Source organism: Diabrotica virgifera, chromosome 4, assembly GCF_917563875.1.
Source record: "Diabrotica virgifera virgifera chromosome 4, PGI_DIABVI_V3a".
Taxonomy (NCBI): Eukaryota; Metazoa; Arthropoda; class Insecta; order Coleoptera; family Chrysomelidae; genus Diabrotica; species Diabrotica virgifera.
Window position 1 is genome coordinate 179,825,690 of NC_065446.1, and position 14,810 is coordinate 179,840,499.

General features: G+C 33.8%; 1 protein-coding gene across 1 annotated transcript in view; it reads left to right on the forward strand.

Moving 5' to 3' along the window:
- LOC126883271 (guanine nucleotide-binding protein subunit beta-5) overlaps nt 1-14,810 on the forward strand; it is an 84,436-nt gene that overhangs the window by 32,677 nt on the left and 36,949 nt on the right. Inside the window, exon 6 of the mRNA XM_050648601.1 lies at nt 4,706-4,846. Within this exon, the coding sequence (XP_050504558.1) occupies nt 4,706-4,846 (141 nt within the window). The remainder of the gene's footprint in view (nt 1-4,705; nt 4,847-14,810) is intronic.

The following is a 14,810-nucleotide window of genomic DNA, read 5'->3' on the forward strand; positions in this document are numbered from 1 at the left end:
CCATAGAACAGGTTCATCGGATATGCAGAACTGTTAACCGAGCATTGGAAGACAAAATGTACTGCACTGCCGCCTTTTTAGACATCTCGCAAGCATTCGATAAAGTCTGGCACAGAGGCCTTCTATACAAATTTAAAAAATGCTTCCTCTCACTCACTTCCTAATTTTAAAATCCTACCTCCATAACCGTTACTTTTTTGTACAACATAGAGATGAGCGCACGTCTCTATTTCCAGTTGGATCCGGAGTCCCACAGGGCAGTGTTCTGGGGCCAGTGTTATACCTATTGTAACACAGCGGACTTACCAACAAACTTTCAAACCACGACAGCTACATATGCAGATGACACAGCAGTGATGTCAGTACATCAGGACCCACGGATAGCTTCTCAACTTCTGCAAACCAGCCTCAACAAAATGCAAACTTGGCTAAAACAGTGGAGTTTTCAAACAAATGAAACAAAGCCGGTTCATATTACCTTCACAAACCGTAAAGGTCACTGCCCGCCTGTATATATCAACAACCACCAACTAAAACAGCAAGCAACTGTCAAATACCTTGGAATGCACCTAGACCAAAGATTAAACTGGATAACACACATTTTTATGAAGCTTGAACTTGTTTAAGTAAAATAAAGTACTTGTCTACAAATCAATTTCGAAGCCAATATGGAGTTACGGGATCCAACTTTGGGGTACTGCATCAAACTCCAATATCGAAATCTTGGAGAGGTTCCAGTCGAAGGTTCTTTGAATAATCACAAATGCCCCATGGTATGTTGCAAATAATATTATTAGACGCGATCTAGAAATTGCAACAGTAAAAGAAGAAATTACTAACTTCACACAGAAATACGAAGACAGACTGACACAACATCCAAATGTACTAGCCAGAAACCTGATGAGACAACCAGTCAGACGAAGACTTAGACGAAATACACCTAGTGATTTACCATCGCGATTTTAGTTATATGTGTCGTAATTCCCAGAGACAAACAATTTTATATCTATGTAAAATATTTGTAAAGAAAATGATTAATGAATCATTTTCTCCAAGTCACCTACACTAGTGGTCACAACATTTACTCATTGTAACTTGTTTTACATATTGTAAATAAATTGGGAGGTTAAATAAAAAAATAAAAAAAAAATGTTTACTCTGATGGGAGTACGAAGGGAACCATTCTCGTTGGAACTTTACCGCGCTGAGCAGATAGGACGTGAACTATAAATTGTAAAATTCCCTCATCTTCCTTAGTCTCAGCATCCGTTATGGCTTGCAAATTGTAGAAGCCTCGGAGGTGTTACCAGATAAGGTTCCCATTGTTTTCAGTCTGGTAGGATGTGGAACAACATTTTTTGGTGTTGTTTTATGTGCTATTAGATTGAAAACTTAGTCTTTTGCTAGCAGTTGCCGCTAGGGCACCCCCGCCATTTCGTTCGTTGCAATCCGTGACTGCACGCCGGGGTTTGTCCTAGTTGGGTCAGAGAGAACAGCATATGTGCCTCCTGATGAGAGACAAATAAGTTTCGAAACCGGTAGAGGTGCTTGCTGCACTGTCTGATTGAACTGGAATCATGATACGGCTGTAGTTTCGTGTTGCAACGAAATTGAAAATGATTATTCATTTTTGATTAAATTTTCAATTTCCAACTAGCCAAATATTATGTAAAATTGAAAAACGAAACTTTCACCTTGTATAATTTCTTTTGTTATATCTCTTGAGTTACAGACGAAAATATGGGCGCAAAAGGCAAAAAAATTTCATTTTTTTTTTTCAGATTTTAATAAATAAAAAAATTTAGCATATTTATGGTTTTGCTACTGGCGCATATCGTGATAATTGGTACAAGGTACATCCTGGAACCTGATTCTAATTCAAATTTCGACTCAAAACAAGTCGCAGTCAATATGGCGACGTTGAAATGCGACTGTACGAGCCTTGCGGATTTTAGTTGAACTAAACTAAATGACGTCATTAAATAGCGACTTATTGAAATTAATTGCGACTCCAAAAAAGTGGTTGATATTATAATTTCGAGTCGAAATTATTGTGACACGGACATGAATGAATGGCCGAAAGCGAGGTTAGGTTTAGTTTAGGAGATGTGTTTTGTTTGGTTCTTTCAAGGAAAAATAAAGCAAAAGGTATTAATATGGCTGGGTTTTATGGACATTTGCTGGTTTTGGAGAAATTAGATAGAATAGTATTAAATTTGAAATATAATAATTTAGAATTTCCACAACGTGAATTATCAAATCAATGAAAGATGTAAGGTAATAATCTGGGAAAATTAGTATAAAACAAGGAAAATTGTGTACAAGCTATTTTATTGCTGGACATGCTGAAATCAAATCTTAAGATTTCATATATTAGTAATATAGCTATGCAAAGTCCTAAGAAAGTGTGCTAATTGGTTTATAAACAAATTAGCGATCCGAAATCTTTTTTCAATTATTGCTCTGTAACTCAGAAGATTTTAACGTTAAACCAAAAACACTCACATAAAAATTCACTGTAATTTAATTCTGCACATAGATATTTTTTCCGATTTCCTTTGGCGGAGATTTTCCTCGAAAAATTCGGGTTTTCCAAACAAAATCTTTAATTTTCAACTAAAATTTTAGGGAAGTAATTATTTATCAATAATTAAATAACTTGGTGACATAAATCTTTTTTGTTATGAATGTCTTGAAGATATGAAAATTTGTATGTACAAAGAGGACCGGAATAAAAAGGTAATGGTTCAAAGATTGAAATTCTGTTGTTTATAACGCTGTTGCAAATGCCTGTCAAATTTGACTGGTTATACTTGGAACCACTCCTCGCAATTCATTTTTTTTTCTTCGAAAAGGGCACAGAAGCCGTGCCCTTTTCAACAGCGTTAACTTAATTTAATTTAATCTAATATTTTCTGAGGGGTTCTATTTGTTTATAAGCCAAAAAATTGTTTCTTTATAACATTCCTGAGACCGCTCAAATAGTCCAATTTGAATTCTGTACTTTGTGCTTTGTACTTCTGTGCTTTTTTATACGAAAATCATAGTTATTCTGCTGTCTCATAATCTTTCTGGTTATTATTTCGACCGAAATTTTTTAATTAACATTTTAAGTATTGCTAAACTATTGGTTACAATTGTCGCCGGCCTCCTGCTATATAATCTACTATAAAAAATCTTTAATGTCATCAATTTATTTAATTATTGATAAATAATTAAGTACTTCCCTAAAATTTTAATTGAGAAATGCAGATTTTTTTGAGAAAACTCGGATTTTCCGTGTAAAATTTTTGTGGAAATCGGAAAAAAAAATAACTTTGTGCAGAACTAAATTACGGTGAATTTTTATTTGAGTGTTTTTGATTTAAAGGAAAAATCTTAGGAGTTACAGAGCACTAATTAAAAAAAAAAGAAGATTTAGGAGTGCTAATTTGTTTATAAATAAAATAACACACTTTCTGCGGACTTGTCATACGCCATATTACTAATATATGCAATCTTAAGATTCGATTTTAGCAATAAAATAGTGCCAACCCAAATTTTGAGCAGTGTCAAAATGATAACGTTAATATCCCCAGTTGTAACTAATATCGAAATGCATAAGAATCGCTATAAATTGCGACCATCATGGCGGCGTCGAAATTAAATTGTGACCTCGAAATGAATTAGAATCAGGCCCCTGAAGTGATTTCAGCAAAAAAATAGACTCCTATGTAAATTGTCCAATTCAAAACAGATAGAATATTATAAGAATCGCATTTGTGCGTTTGTAGAAAACATTTATCAAACACACGAACGAAGGATAAAATATATAACGTTTATTGCATTTATGGTGAACAAAATATCATGTCATCATTATCATCACTGGCTCGACCCTTTTTGTGTGCTTCTCCTTTCTGATCTGTTTCGTGTTTTTTTCTCAAATTTTTTATTTTTAAAGTTGTTATATTTATCATTTTCTAATTGTTCTATCTATCTTAGCTGCGGTTTTCACCTTGTTCTTCTTTCTACTGGTACTTGTTTACCTACTTATTTTGTTTGGTATTTCGCCTTCTTCCATTGTTTCCACAGGTCCCATCCAACGCATCCGTCCTATTTTGATGAATGTTATTTATGAGGATCCTGGTATATTTTGTATCGTTTGTATGGTTCGAAGTTATAATATAGGTACCATATGTGGCGACTTAGAATTTTACAAATAATAGTAGAAGAATAAAAATTTCCTGTGATCCAGTTTTCCTGTCTTTTCTAACATCTACACTTCTCCAAGGATTTCACCTGATCCAGTTGAACTAATTGAGCAACCTACTAATTATTTATATTGTCTATATGCAGTGATGAGCGCGCTAATAACCGGCAAAATAGCGCAAAAGATGGCATTATATTGATTGTTTCCCAGCTTTAGACGTATCGCACGAGTACCACTGTCACATTGACAGTTTTAGTTGACACTCCTCTGATACGTGTAAAGGTGGGAAACAATCAATATGCAATGTAAATTTTAAGATTATTTTAAGTCGAATCAACCTGAGAATCTGAAGGTAGACAACCTTACCTACGAATATGCCTCCACTATATATACAATATATAACATCCAATATAATATACAATATTTAATATACAATACCTAATATACATATTTAAATATAACATATTATAAAATATTTATTTTTTAATTATTATTATAAATTTTGACTTTTTCTAGAGTTGCGATAAAATGGTGTTGATTTGGGACATGCGAACGGGGCAGTGCGTTCAATCCTTCGAGGGACATGAATCTGACGTCAACAGTGTCAAGTTTCATCCCAGTGGTGATGCAGTGGGCACCGGTAGTGACGATGCAACAGTAAGTAATTATTTTGAATTTGAAGTTTGATATCGATCTTAAACTGAAAAGCTATGGATTTATGACATATTAACTTGAATATTTTTGGGGAAAACATAAGAGGTAATGTTAAAATTAATCCTTCACTATATACGTGTTAGTTCATTACTATACTTCTTATTTTTCTTTATGAAAAAATGAAATTATTGGACACCTTTTTAATGGATACAAATATGCACACTTTTTTTGAATGTCAATTTTTCTATGTGAAAGTGTATATTTTCAACCAGTATATATGTATTTGGATTCCTTTGGCATCGCTAGGTGCTATTTGTGTGCTTATTTATATAATTTATAGACTTCCTATTTATATAATTTATTGGCTCTGTGCGTGACCATAATAAGGGGATGGGCTAAACTATGACATCGTGACAAGCTTAAGTATAGTTATCGTAAATGGCTTTAAAGCCTGCAAAATTTACCTTCTTGTTTACAATTAGTAACGTATATTGTTGGACGGCTTCAAAGGCGGCGAGATTTGATCCATTCTTGTTTACAACTGACCGACATGGTTTTAATGAATTTAGTAAGATAACAATTTTAGTTGGGAGGCAAGTAGTTAATAGAATGTACCTATAAGGTTGTTTTGCATTCAATATACAAACATTTTGTTCAACATTATGTTATAAAAATAGAAGGGTTCCTGTAAGGTGAAATGTAAATAAAATTGGTTAACATTAATTTTAGGACATAGGATATGTCCTGCTCTAACGGTATATACAGTCGGAAAAATGAAAGAATACCCATGAACGAACATTTAAAACACGCTGTATTTTCCTGTCACCGTGTCACAAAGAAAATTGCCCAGCGCAAGTGCATGTAATAATAATTATTACATGTACTTGCGCTGGCCAATTTTTTATGTGACACGGTGACAGGAAAATACAGCGTGTTTTATATGTTCGTTCATGGGTATTCTTTCATTTTTCCGACTGTATCTAAGTAAAAATAAATATTTTTAATTACATATTTAATTACCAGAAAAAACCAGCCGCTTGTGGACTATAGCTTAAAACCGAACTACTAAAACCTACAAATCTGACCCGTTTCACTATATTCCTCACTTAGACATAGCAGCAGTAATTTTTTGAAAATTTGTTGTTATACGTAATTGTTGTGTACAAGAATTCATCTGTACTCAGTAGATATATCTTAAAAACACCCTGTAATTATCTACGATAATTACTTTCAGTATTTATGTCATCATAACAACATTACAACCTTCATTCGATTATATAAATATTGTTAGCCAAGATCACGATTCACTAATAATTGCAGAGTCAATTATAAACACTTTTCGTGGTCGATGCTGAATAGGCATTTCTAAATATATAAACAGTTAAACTATAACAAGGGAATTCTTTATTATTATATTAGACATTCGTCATTCTATTTTGGTGATCAGACGTAATATTTCCACATTAAAGATAGTGTCTCTTTCTACACGAGATGTTCTTTGGGTGAGGTGCTACCAGCTTATACTAATGCGAGTGTAAATAAACCAACTCAACAAGTAAGCGTATCAATTATTCCACCCCTCGGATAAGGGATAACCACCCTCTCCGGGAGCAGATAGCCTTAGTGCCCAGGGCTGTCATATGGCGATCCAGAACCAGGGAAGAACTTGGGACTGGTAAACAGGACAGGTATGAAGAAACACGTCAATGTTCAGGCACCTAGACCACCTTAGACAACAGTGTGGTATATGTAAAATGGATGGAGACATCAGGCCGACGCGGAGCTGAAAATGGAATAGTATGGAGATGGAACATCGTGGGACAATGGAAAATGGACAATGCTATGGAACGTGCAGCGAGGACTTGTGATACGAACAAAGACGCGTAAAAGTGGTAAGTCCATATTAGCTATTTTTATGGTATTTCCTGATTAATATAAAGTATAAAGTATAAACATTATGTGCTACCTTAATTACATTAATATATGTTTCAAGTTTACCTATTTTTACTTAATTATTCTATTCTATTACCGATATTTATCAATATACAAAGAATTTTTTTACTCTCATATTAAGTTATTATAGGACGCAATGATACAATTTTATATGATTTTTACATATTTATCAACGTATACTTTATCCTTGCTGACTTTTATTCATTTATTATTTGACTACTGATTTTTAGTACATTTTTGCAATTTTTTTATGATCTTAATATTTGCTATCGTAAATATACCTATCAAAATAAATATACGATATAACAAATATACGCTATATGCATAATACATTTAAATTATTATTCTAACTACTTATTTACAAGGGTTAATATAACGTTATTTATTTTTGAATTTTTATTACTACTGCAATTTTTACATATTTTTACCATATATTGACGTATTATTTTATCTCTATATATTTTTTACTATATATCTATATACTACCACCGTAAGACTATCGAATTTATATTTTCGCTAAGAAGTGCAGAAGCTGAAAAAAAAGAAAAAAAATTATGTATAAATGAGTAGCAACAAAGTTACTTGGGAAGATTTTGTCAAAATAGTTGAGGAAATTGCACAAGAAATAGACAGGCAAAGCAGAAGAGTCTTAAAGAAAAAAGTTCCGAAATCTAAGGACATAAAGGAAGAGGTAACGACACAGCTAATTAAAGCTTATAACAAGTTCACACAATTGACTAGGAAAAACTGGGAAGCACTTTCGGACAAACAAAGGGAATCGTGCAACAAATATTTTGGAAAAATCAGAGACAAAGTTATACGATCATTTCAAGCAGTAAATGTGAGAACAGTGGTTCCAAGTTCAATACATCAACCAATCGACAAGGAAGTTGAAGAGGAACAAAGCGATGAGGAAATAGAAGAAGGAAAAAGCGACGAGGAAGGAGAAGAAGAAATAATTAACGACGGAATAAAAGAGAAAAAGGTGACATAAAACAAGATATAACAATATTAAACATGGCTTTGACAATCAATGAATTTTTGAATATCGCAAGCAAGATATTGCCCAACGAGTTCGATGGAAGCGCAGGGAAATTACAACCATTTTTAGACGCATTAGAACTACTTGGAAAATTGGCAGAAGGTCATGAAGACACAGCTGTAACGCTAATAAAAACGCGACTCACCAATAAGGCTAGGAACCTAATAACCACAGAAGATACAATTCCACGGATAGCTGAAGTACTAAAGAAAGAATTAAAGGGTGATAATCCGAAGAATTTAATAGCCAAATTAGCCAAAAAAAGGCAAGGGCATAGAGATGCAGCAGTGTACGCATCTGAAGTGGAAGAGTTAGCAGAACAATTAAAAGTAGCATACATAGCGGAAGGAATGCCACTTGACTTAGCAAAGAAATATACGACCGAAGCTGTAGTAACAACAATGAAACGAAACGCTAATGCAGAGAAAGCTAAGCTAATACTGGAAGCAGGTAACTTTACATCACCGCAGGAAGTAGTATCTAAATTTTTGTCGATCGATACGACTGAAGAAAATGCACAAGGAAGAGTCTTAAATTATAGGACAAACTACGAGAATAGGAGAGGACAGCAGCAATACAGAAGAGGATACCATAACAAATATGACAGAGGAAGAAGAAATAACTTCGGACAACGGAACGAAGGAGAAGCAACGGACAATCAACGAAATTATTCGAACAGAGGATACAGACAATTTAACAATCAAACATACAGAGGAAACCAGAGAGGCGGACGTAACAGGAACGTAAGGTTACTAGAAATAGAGGACAGTCAAGAAGAGCAAGAAAACCAGCAGTTGGGGTTTTGAATGAACAAGAAGTTGGAAGCACACAGGCAGAAATAAAATATAACATTTACAACTTCGACCTAAACCTAACGAACTTTGTACGAATGAAAACAGGAATTCTTGAAAAAACAAGCACTTTTATCATAGACACAGGAGCTGACATTTCAATACTAAAATGTTCACAAGATTTTATGAAGGAACAGGTGAAACCAAACACAAAGGCGAAAATAAAAGGAGTCACTAAAGGAGAGTTGCAAACAATGGGAGAAGTTGAGACAACACTCGAAGTAAAAGGAACTCGATTCGAACACATCTTTCAATTGGTAGAACCTAACTTTCCAATTCCAACAGACGGAATCATTGGGAGAGACTTTATTTCTAACTTTCAATGTATACTAGATTACGCAAACCTTAAAATGCACATTAAAGAGGACAACGATTGTTACATTAGTACGAAAATTCTGGATAATATAGACAATGACACCATAATAATACCGCCTAGATGTGAAATTTACAGAATCGTAAAAATTTTTCAAACGTTAAAGAAAGACAGGATAGTGGAACAGCAAGAAATACAACCAGGAATATTCATAGCAAGAGCAATTATTTCAAGTAATAATCCATACATCAAAATTTTGAACACAACGTACGAAACAGTAAATGTAGACGCAAGCACAATCAGGACGTTGGATATTAAACTATTCAATATATATAGGCTAGTCAACGACAGCAAGGACAGAAAAAAAGAATTACGAGAATCACTGAAATTAGACATACCAGAATACATACGAGACAACTTAGTATCGTTATGCGAGGAATATTCGGACATATTCGCCCTAAGGCATGATATGTTAACCTGTAACAATTTCTACGAACAAAAACTAAGAATTAAAGACCAAACTCCGGTATATATCAAGAATTATAGGACACCTCATGCGCAAACAGAGGAATTAAATCGACAAGTACAAAACCTAAGAGACCAAGGAATCATAGAACCATCTACATCCGAGTACAACAGTCCAGTAGTACTGGTACCGAAAAAAGCTATAGATGGAGGAAAAGCATGGAGATTATGCATAGATTTTAGACAACTGAACAAGAAGATAGTTACAGACAAATTTCCATTACCAAGAATAGATTCGATATTAGATCAACTAGGAAGAGCAAAATGGTTTTCAGTTATAGACTTAATGTCAGGCTTTCACCAGATACCATTAGAAAAATCATCGAGAAAATACACATCGTTCAGCACAGAAAATGGAGCATTTCAATTTACCAGATTACCTTTTGGATTAAATGTAAGCCCAAATAGCTTTTCAAGAATGATGTCGATAGCATTTTCAGGATTAACACCAGACAAAGCATTTCTTTACATGGACGATATCGTAGTAATTGGAATATCCGAAAAACATCACTTAGACAACCTGAAAAAGACATTTGAGACATGTCGAAAATTCAATTTGAAACTTAACCCAGGAAAATGTCAATTCTTTAGAAGGGAAGTAACATATTTAGGACATGATCTTTCTCAAGAGGGAGTATCACCAGACAAAGCGAAGTATGCAGTAATTGAACAATATCCGACACCTCAGACAGCGGAAGAAACAAAGAGATTTGTAGCATTTTGCAACTATTACAGACGTTTTATTAAAAATTTTGCGGAAATATGCATACCACTCAACAAATTATCGAGGAAAGGAGTAGAATTTTCGTGGACCGAGGAGTGTGAAAAAGCATTCAAAAAGCTTAAAGCATCTCTGAAGAAACCACCAATTTTAAAATATCCTGATTTCAACAAACAGTTTATCTTAACAACAGACGCATCCAATGAGAGTTGTTCAGCAATCCTAAGTCAAGATTACAACGGAATTGACCTACCTATAGCATATGCATCAAGAAGTTTTAGTAAAGGAGAATGTAATAAACCTATAATCGTTAAGGAATTACTAGCGATTCATTGGGGAATTAATTATTTTAAATGTTATCTATATGGAGCACCAACATTCAAAGTAAAAACAGACCATAAACCTTTGACACACCTATTTGCAATGAAAGAACCAACCTCAAAACTCACGAGGATCAGATTAGACCTAGAAGAATATGACTTCGAAATAGAGTATATAACAGGGAAAAGTAACTACGCAGACAGCCTTTCAAGAATAACATTGCATCAACTAAAAAACCTATACATAGACAACGCCCATATACTAGCTATAACAAGAGCTCAAGCAAAAGAAAAGGAGAAAGAAGCAAGACAAACAAAGGCTGAAAGTGAACTCGCACTACAGCCAGAAGCCACCAAACAGACAGTAAGGAAGGTACTAAATAATTTAGAGGCGCATAGACTACCAATTTTGTCCTTTGGAGCAGAACTAATCTCACCAAGACTGAGCATTAGGGCCAAAAACAAAATAAAATGCAGCAAAAGCATAGCCACAGGATTGAATCATTTCGATTTAAACCAAGCGTTGGTACAGCTTGATAAGCTGGCGGTAGAGAATGCAGTACGTAAAGTAAAAATATACGTAAATGATATTATTTTTAAAATGTGCACAATTGATGAATTTATTAAAGAAGGAAATAAAAAATTGAAGAATATAGAAATATACATATGTGAAGTACCAGAAACAATAAAAGATGACAAAGAAAAACACAGATTAATAGAAGAATACCATAATCACCCGATGTTCGGAGGACACTTAAAGAAAAATAGACTAATAAAGAAGCTAAAAGCAAGATTTAGATGGAAAAATTTAGAAAAAGACGTAAGAAAATACGTTAAACAATGCCATGAATGTCACATTAACAAACCGAATAGAACACTTTTCAAAGAAGACGTGATATCGGACACTTCTTCGAAACCAGAGGACACAGAATACATAGACACGATAGGTCAATTCACTAGAAGCAATGGAAGCAAGGAAGACAAAAAAGAGCGGCAAGAAGAAAATAAGCCCAAAGCTACACCACAACACTTTAAAAGAGGAGACCTAGTCCTTGTAAAAAGGGAAGAGAATGGTAAGTTTGATAGTCTTTATGTAGGTCCTTTCACGATAACAGAAGTAAATAACGTTAATTGTAAAATCAGAATAGAAAACAATAAAATCAAGGAAATACATAAGAATAGATTATATGCTTACAATCCGAAAACACAGTGAGTGACAAGTGTTACGAAACAATGTTGTTAAACGAACATTTTATATTATTTATGTATTTGCGTAGGCTTAGGAAGTTTGTATATAAAATAAATTTTTTGTATTGATTACAACACAGTATGGGTTGGTAGTACGACTTGCAAATTTCCCTCCCCGTAGTCGGAAAATTCCTAAAAAGGGAAGGTGTACAAGAATTCATCTGTACTCAGTAGATATATCTTAAAAACACCCTGTAATTATCTACGATAATTACTTTCAGTATTTATGTCATCATAACAACATTACAACCTTCATTCGATTATATAAATATTGTTAGCCAAGATCACGATTCACTAATAATTGCAGAGTCAATTATAAACACTTTTCATGGTCGATGCTGAATAGGCATTTCTAAATATATAAACAGTTAAACTATAACAAGGGAATTCTTTATTATTATATTAGACATTCGTCATTCTATTTTGGTGATCAGACGTAATATTTCCACATTAAAGATAGTGTCTCTTTCTACACGAGATGTTCTTTGGGTGAGGTGCTACCAGCTTATACTAATGCGAGTGTAAATAAACCAACTCAACAAGTAAGCGTATCAATTATTCCACCCCTCGGATAAGGGATAACCACCCTCTCCGGGAGCAGATAGCCTTAGTGCCCAGGGCTGTCATAGTTGTACTAACTTCAACAATAAGTAAGAATTATTAAATACTAAAGTAAAATAAAATTCTGAGAATTCAATAAAACGACAATATCGATGAATCACTAAACAAATATAGAGAGCGATAATTTAGTATTTTTCAAAACAACTTGTACCTTTTGAAATTCTGAAAATTGGCTAAAGGGTTTTTTTTGCCCTTGGGAGCTATGCCCATTTAGCCAGCACCAAATCCTAAACTAAAAACTATCTAAACCTAACAAGCAGCGAGATGACTAAACCAAAACGAGCAAGGATGGGAAAAGGAAAAACACTTTTCACACCCAGGGATCGATCAGGGTGACTAACCACAGAATAGGTAGACCACGGAGGCAAGGGATATTATAACAACCAGGAGAAAAACAAAGGTTATTCAAAGCTAATCCTAATCTAAAGTTTTAATTTACACGACTTGAGAAAACCTAAAAGATTATTAAAGATTGAAATTTTATTTAGAGCCAGTAAATTTATGAAATTGTAAGGGGGGAAAAGGTTTTCTTGCATCAGCTGAAAGTATAGTTTATTTCTATTTATGTTAAACTTGTTACATGCGAAAATATGATTTAAATCGCTTGGTATATTACATATTTCACATAAATCAGACTCTATCAGACCAATCTTGAACAAGTGAGACGGGAAACAGGCATGTCCAAATTTTAAACGGCTTATGGTAACTATATCGTATCTCGACAAATCTTGATTTTTGTGCCAGTACTGCGTTGGGATCTCTGGATGTAACAGTGTGTAACATGTCGGGTGGTTTACGCAATATTTTTCCATCTTAATTTCCAGCTATTCTTTAAATTATATTTTACTTATCGAAATGCATTCTTGTAGCCCAATATCATTTGAAATTTCCTCGCCGTTTAGACTACCGTCTTTCGCTAAGTCATCTACTTTTTCGTTATTTTGGAGACCAATGTGCGCTTTAACACAAGTTAAAATTATATTGAATTGTCTGCTCGTTAGGTCAGATATTAGTATTTTTAAGTCTATTATAAAGGGATTACTGCTTACAGAATTTGCATCTAGTTGGCTAGAGAAACTTTTTAGGACTGATAAAGAGTCAGACAGTATGTTTATTTTTTTGATATCATGGTTGTCAGCGTATTGGCGTGCTTTTACAGTAGCTATAGTTTCAGCGGAAAATATTGATGTCATGAGATTAGGTTTGAATTTTTTTTTCAACATTAAGTGCTGGTATATAAAAAGCACAGCCTACTCCATGTGTTTGTTTTGAAGCATCCGTGTACACTTGTATATGGTTAGGGTATCTAGCAGTATAATTCTTAAGGATGAATTTGCTAAGTAACATATTTTCAGAGTAAATCGGAATTTCGATTTTTGAGATCTCTAAGGACTTAAAAAATTCGGATTTCGGTGGATTTTTAATAATGTTACTAATATTACAAGTATTTCGAAAAGCTGTGCATAAAGTGGGAGACGGCTTTTTTGAACAATACTTTATTGTTACATCGAAAGTGTTTAACATAGAAATTTTATGGATCAAAATCGGGTCTTTTATATATGATTTTAGAACAAACTTTTCCGCTAACATTTGTCTTCGGAGATCTAAAGGAGGTTCCAAAGCTTCCGCTCGCAAAGGTTCATTAGTGGTAGAGCACATAGCCCCCAAACACAGTCTTAAAGAGCGTTTTGTATCACCTCTAGTCGTTTTAAAATGTACAAACTAGCCGATCCATAGAAAAGACACCCATAGTCCAAAACTGACCTGATGAAGGACTTATAGAACATTAAACATGTTTGTGGGTCTGATCCCCACCATGTTTTTCGAATAAGTTTTACGAAGTTTATTCCTTTGCTAACTGTTGTTTCTATTTTGTTGAGGAATGGTTTCCATTTCAGTTTCTTGTCTAAAATAATGCCGAGATAAGTTACTATATTTGCAATAGGAATGTTCATTTCATTAATGCTAATAGTATCTATTTGTGGTGTATTGTGCCTTGTAAAAAACATAATATTTGATTTTTCTGTTGATAGTGAAAAACCAATTGAATTAAATTTTGCTGAGTGCACTTATGTTTAACTTCAGATTCTGTGTACATTTTTCGAGATTTTTTTCAGTGTTATATATGACAAAGTCATCAGCATATTGTATGATGTTATAATTATTAGTTTTTACATGCAATTTTCTAGTATATATGTTAAAAAGAAGAGGAGACATGACGGAGCCCTGTGGTAAACCCACCGAAGCTAAACGAGGGCCTATTAATGAGTTGTTAACCGACCTAATATAATATCTCTCTATCCAATACCATTTGGCATAACATATTGCAAATTCTAGGAGGGATTTCTATATTTAATAGTTTTTCTCCGCAAT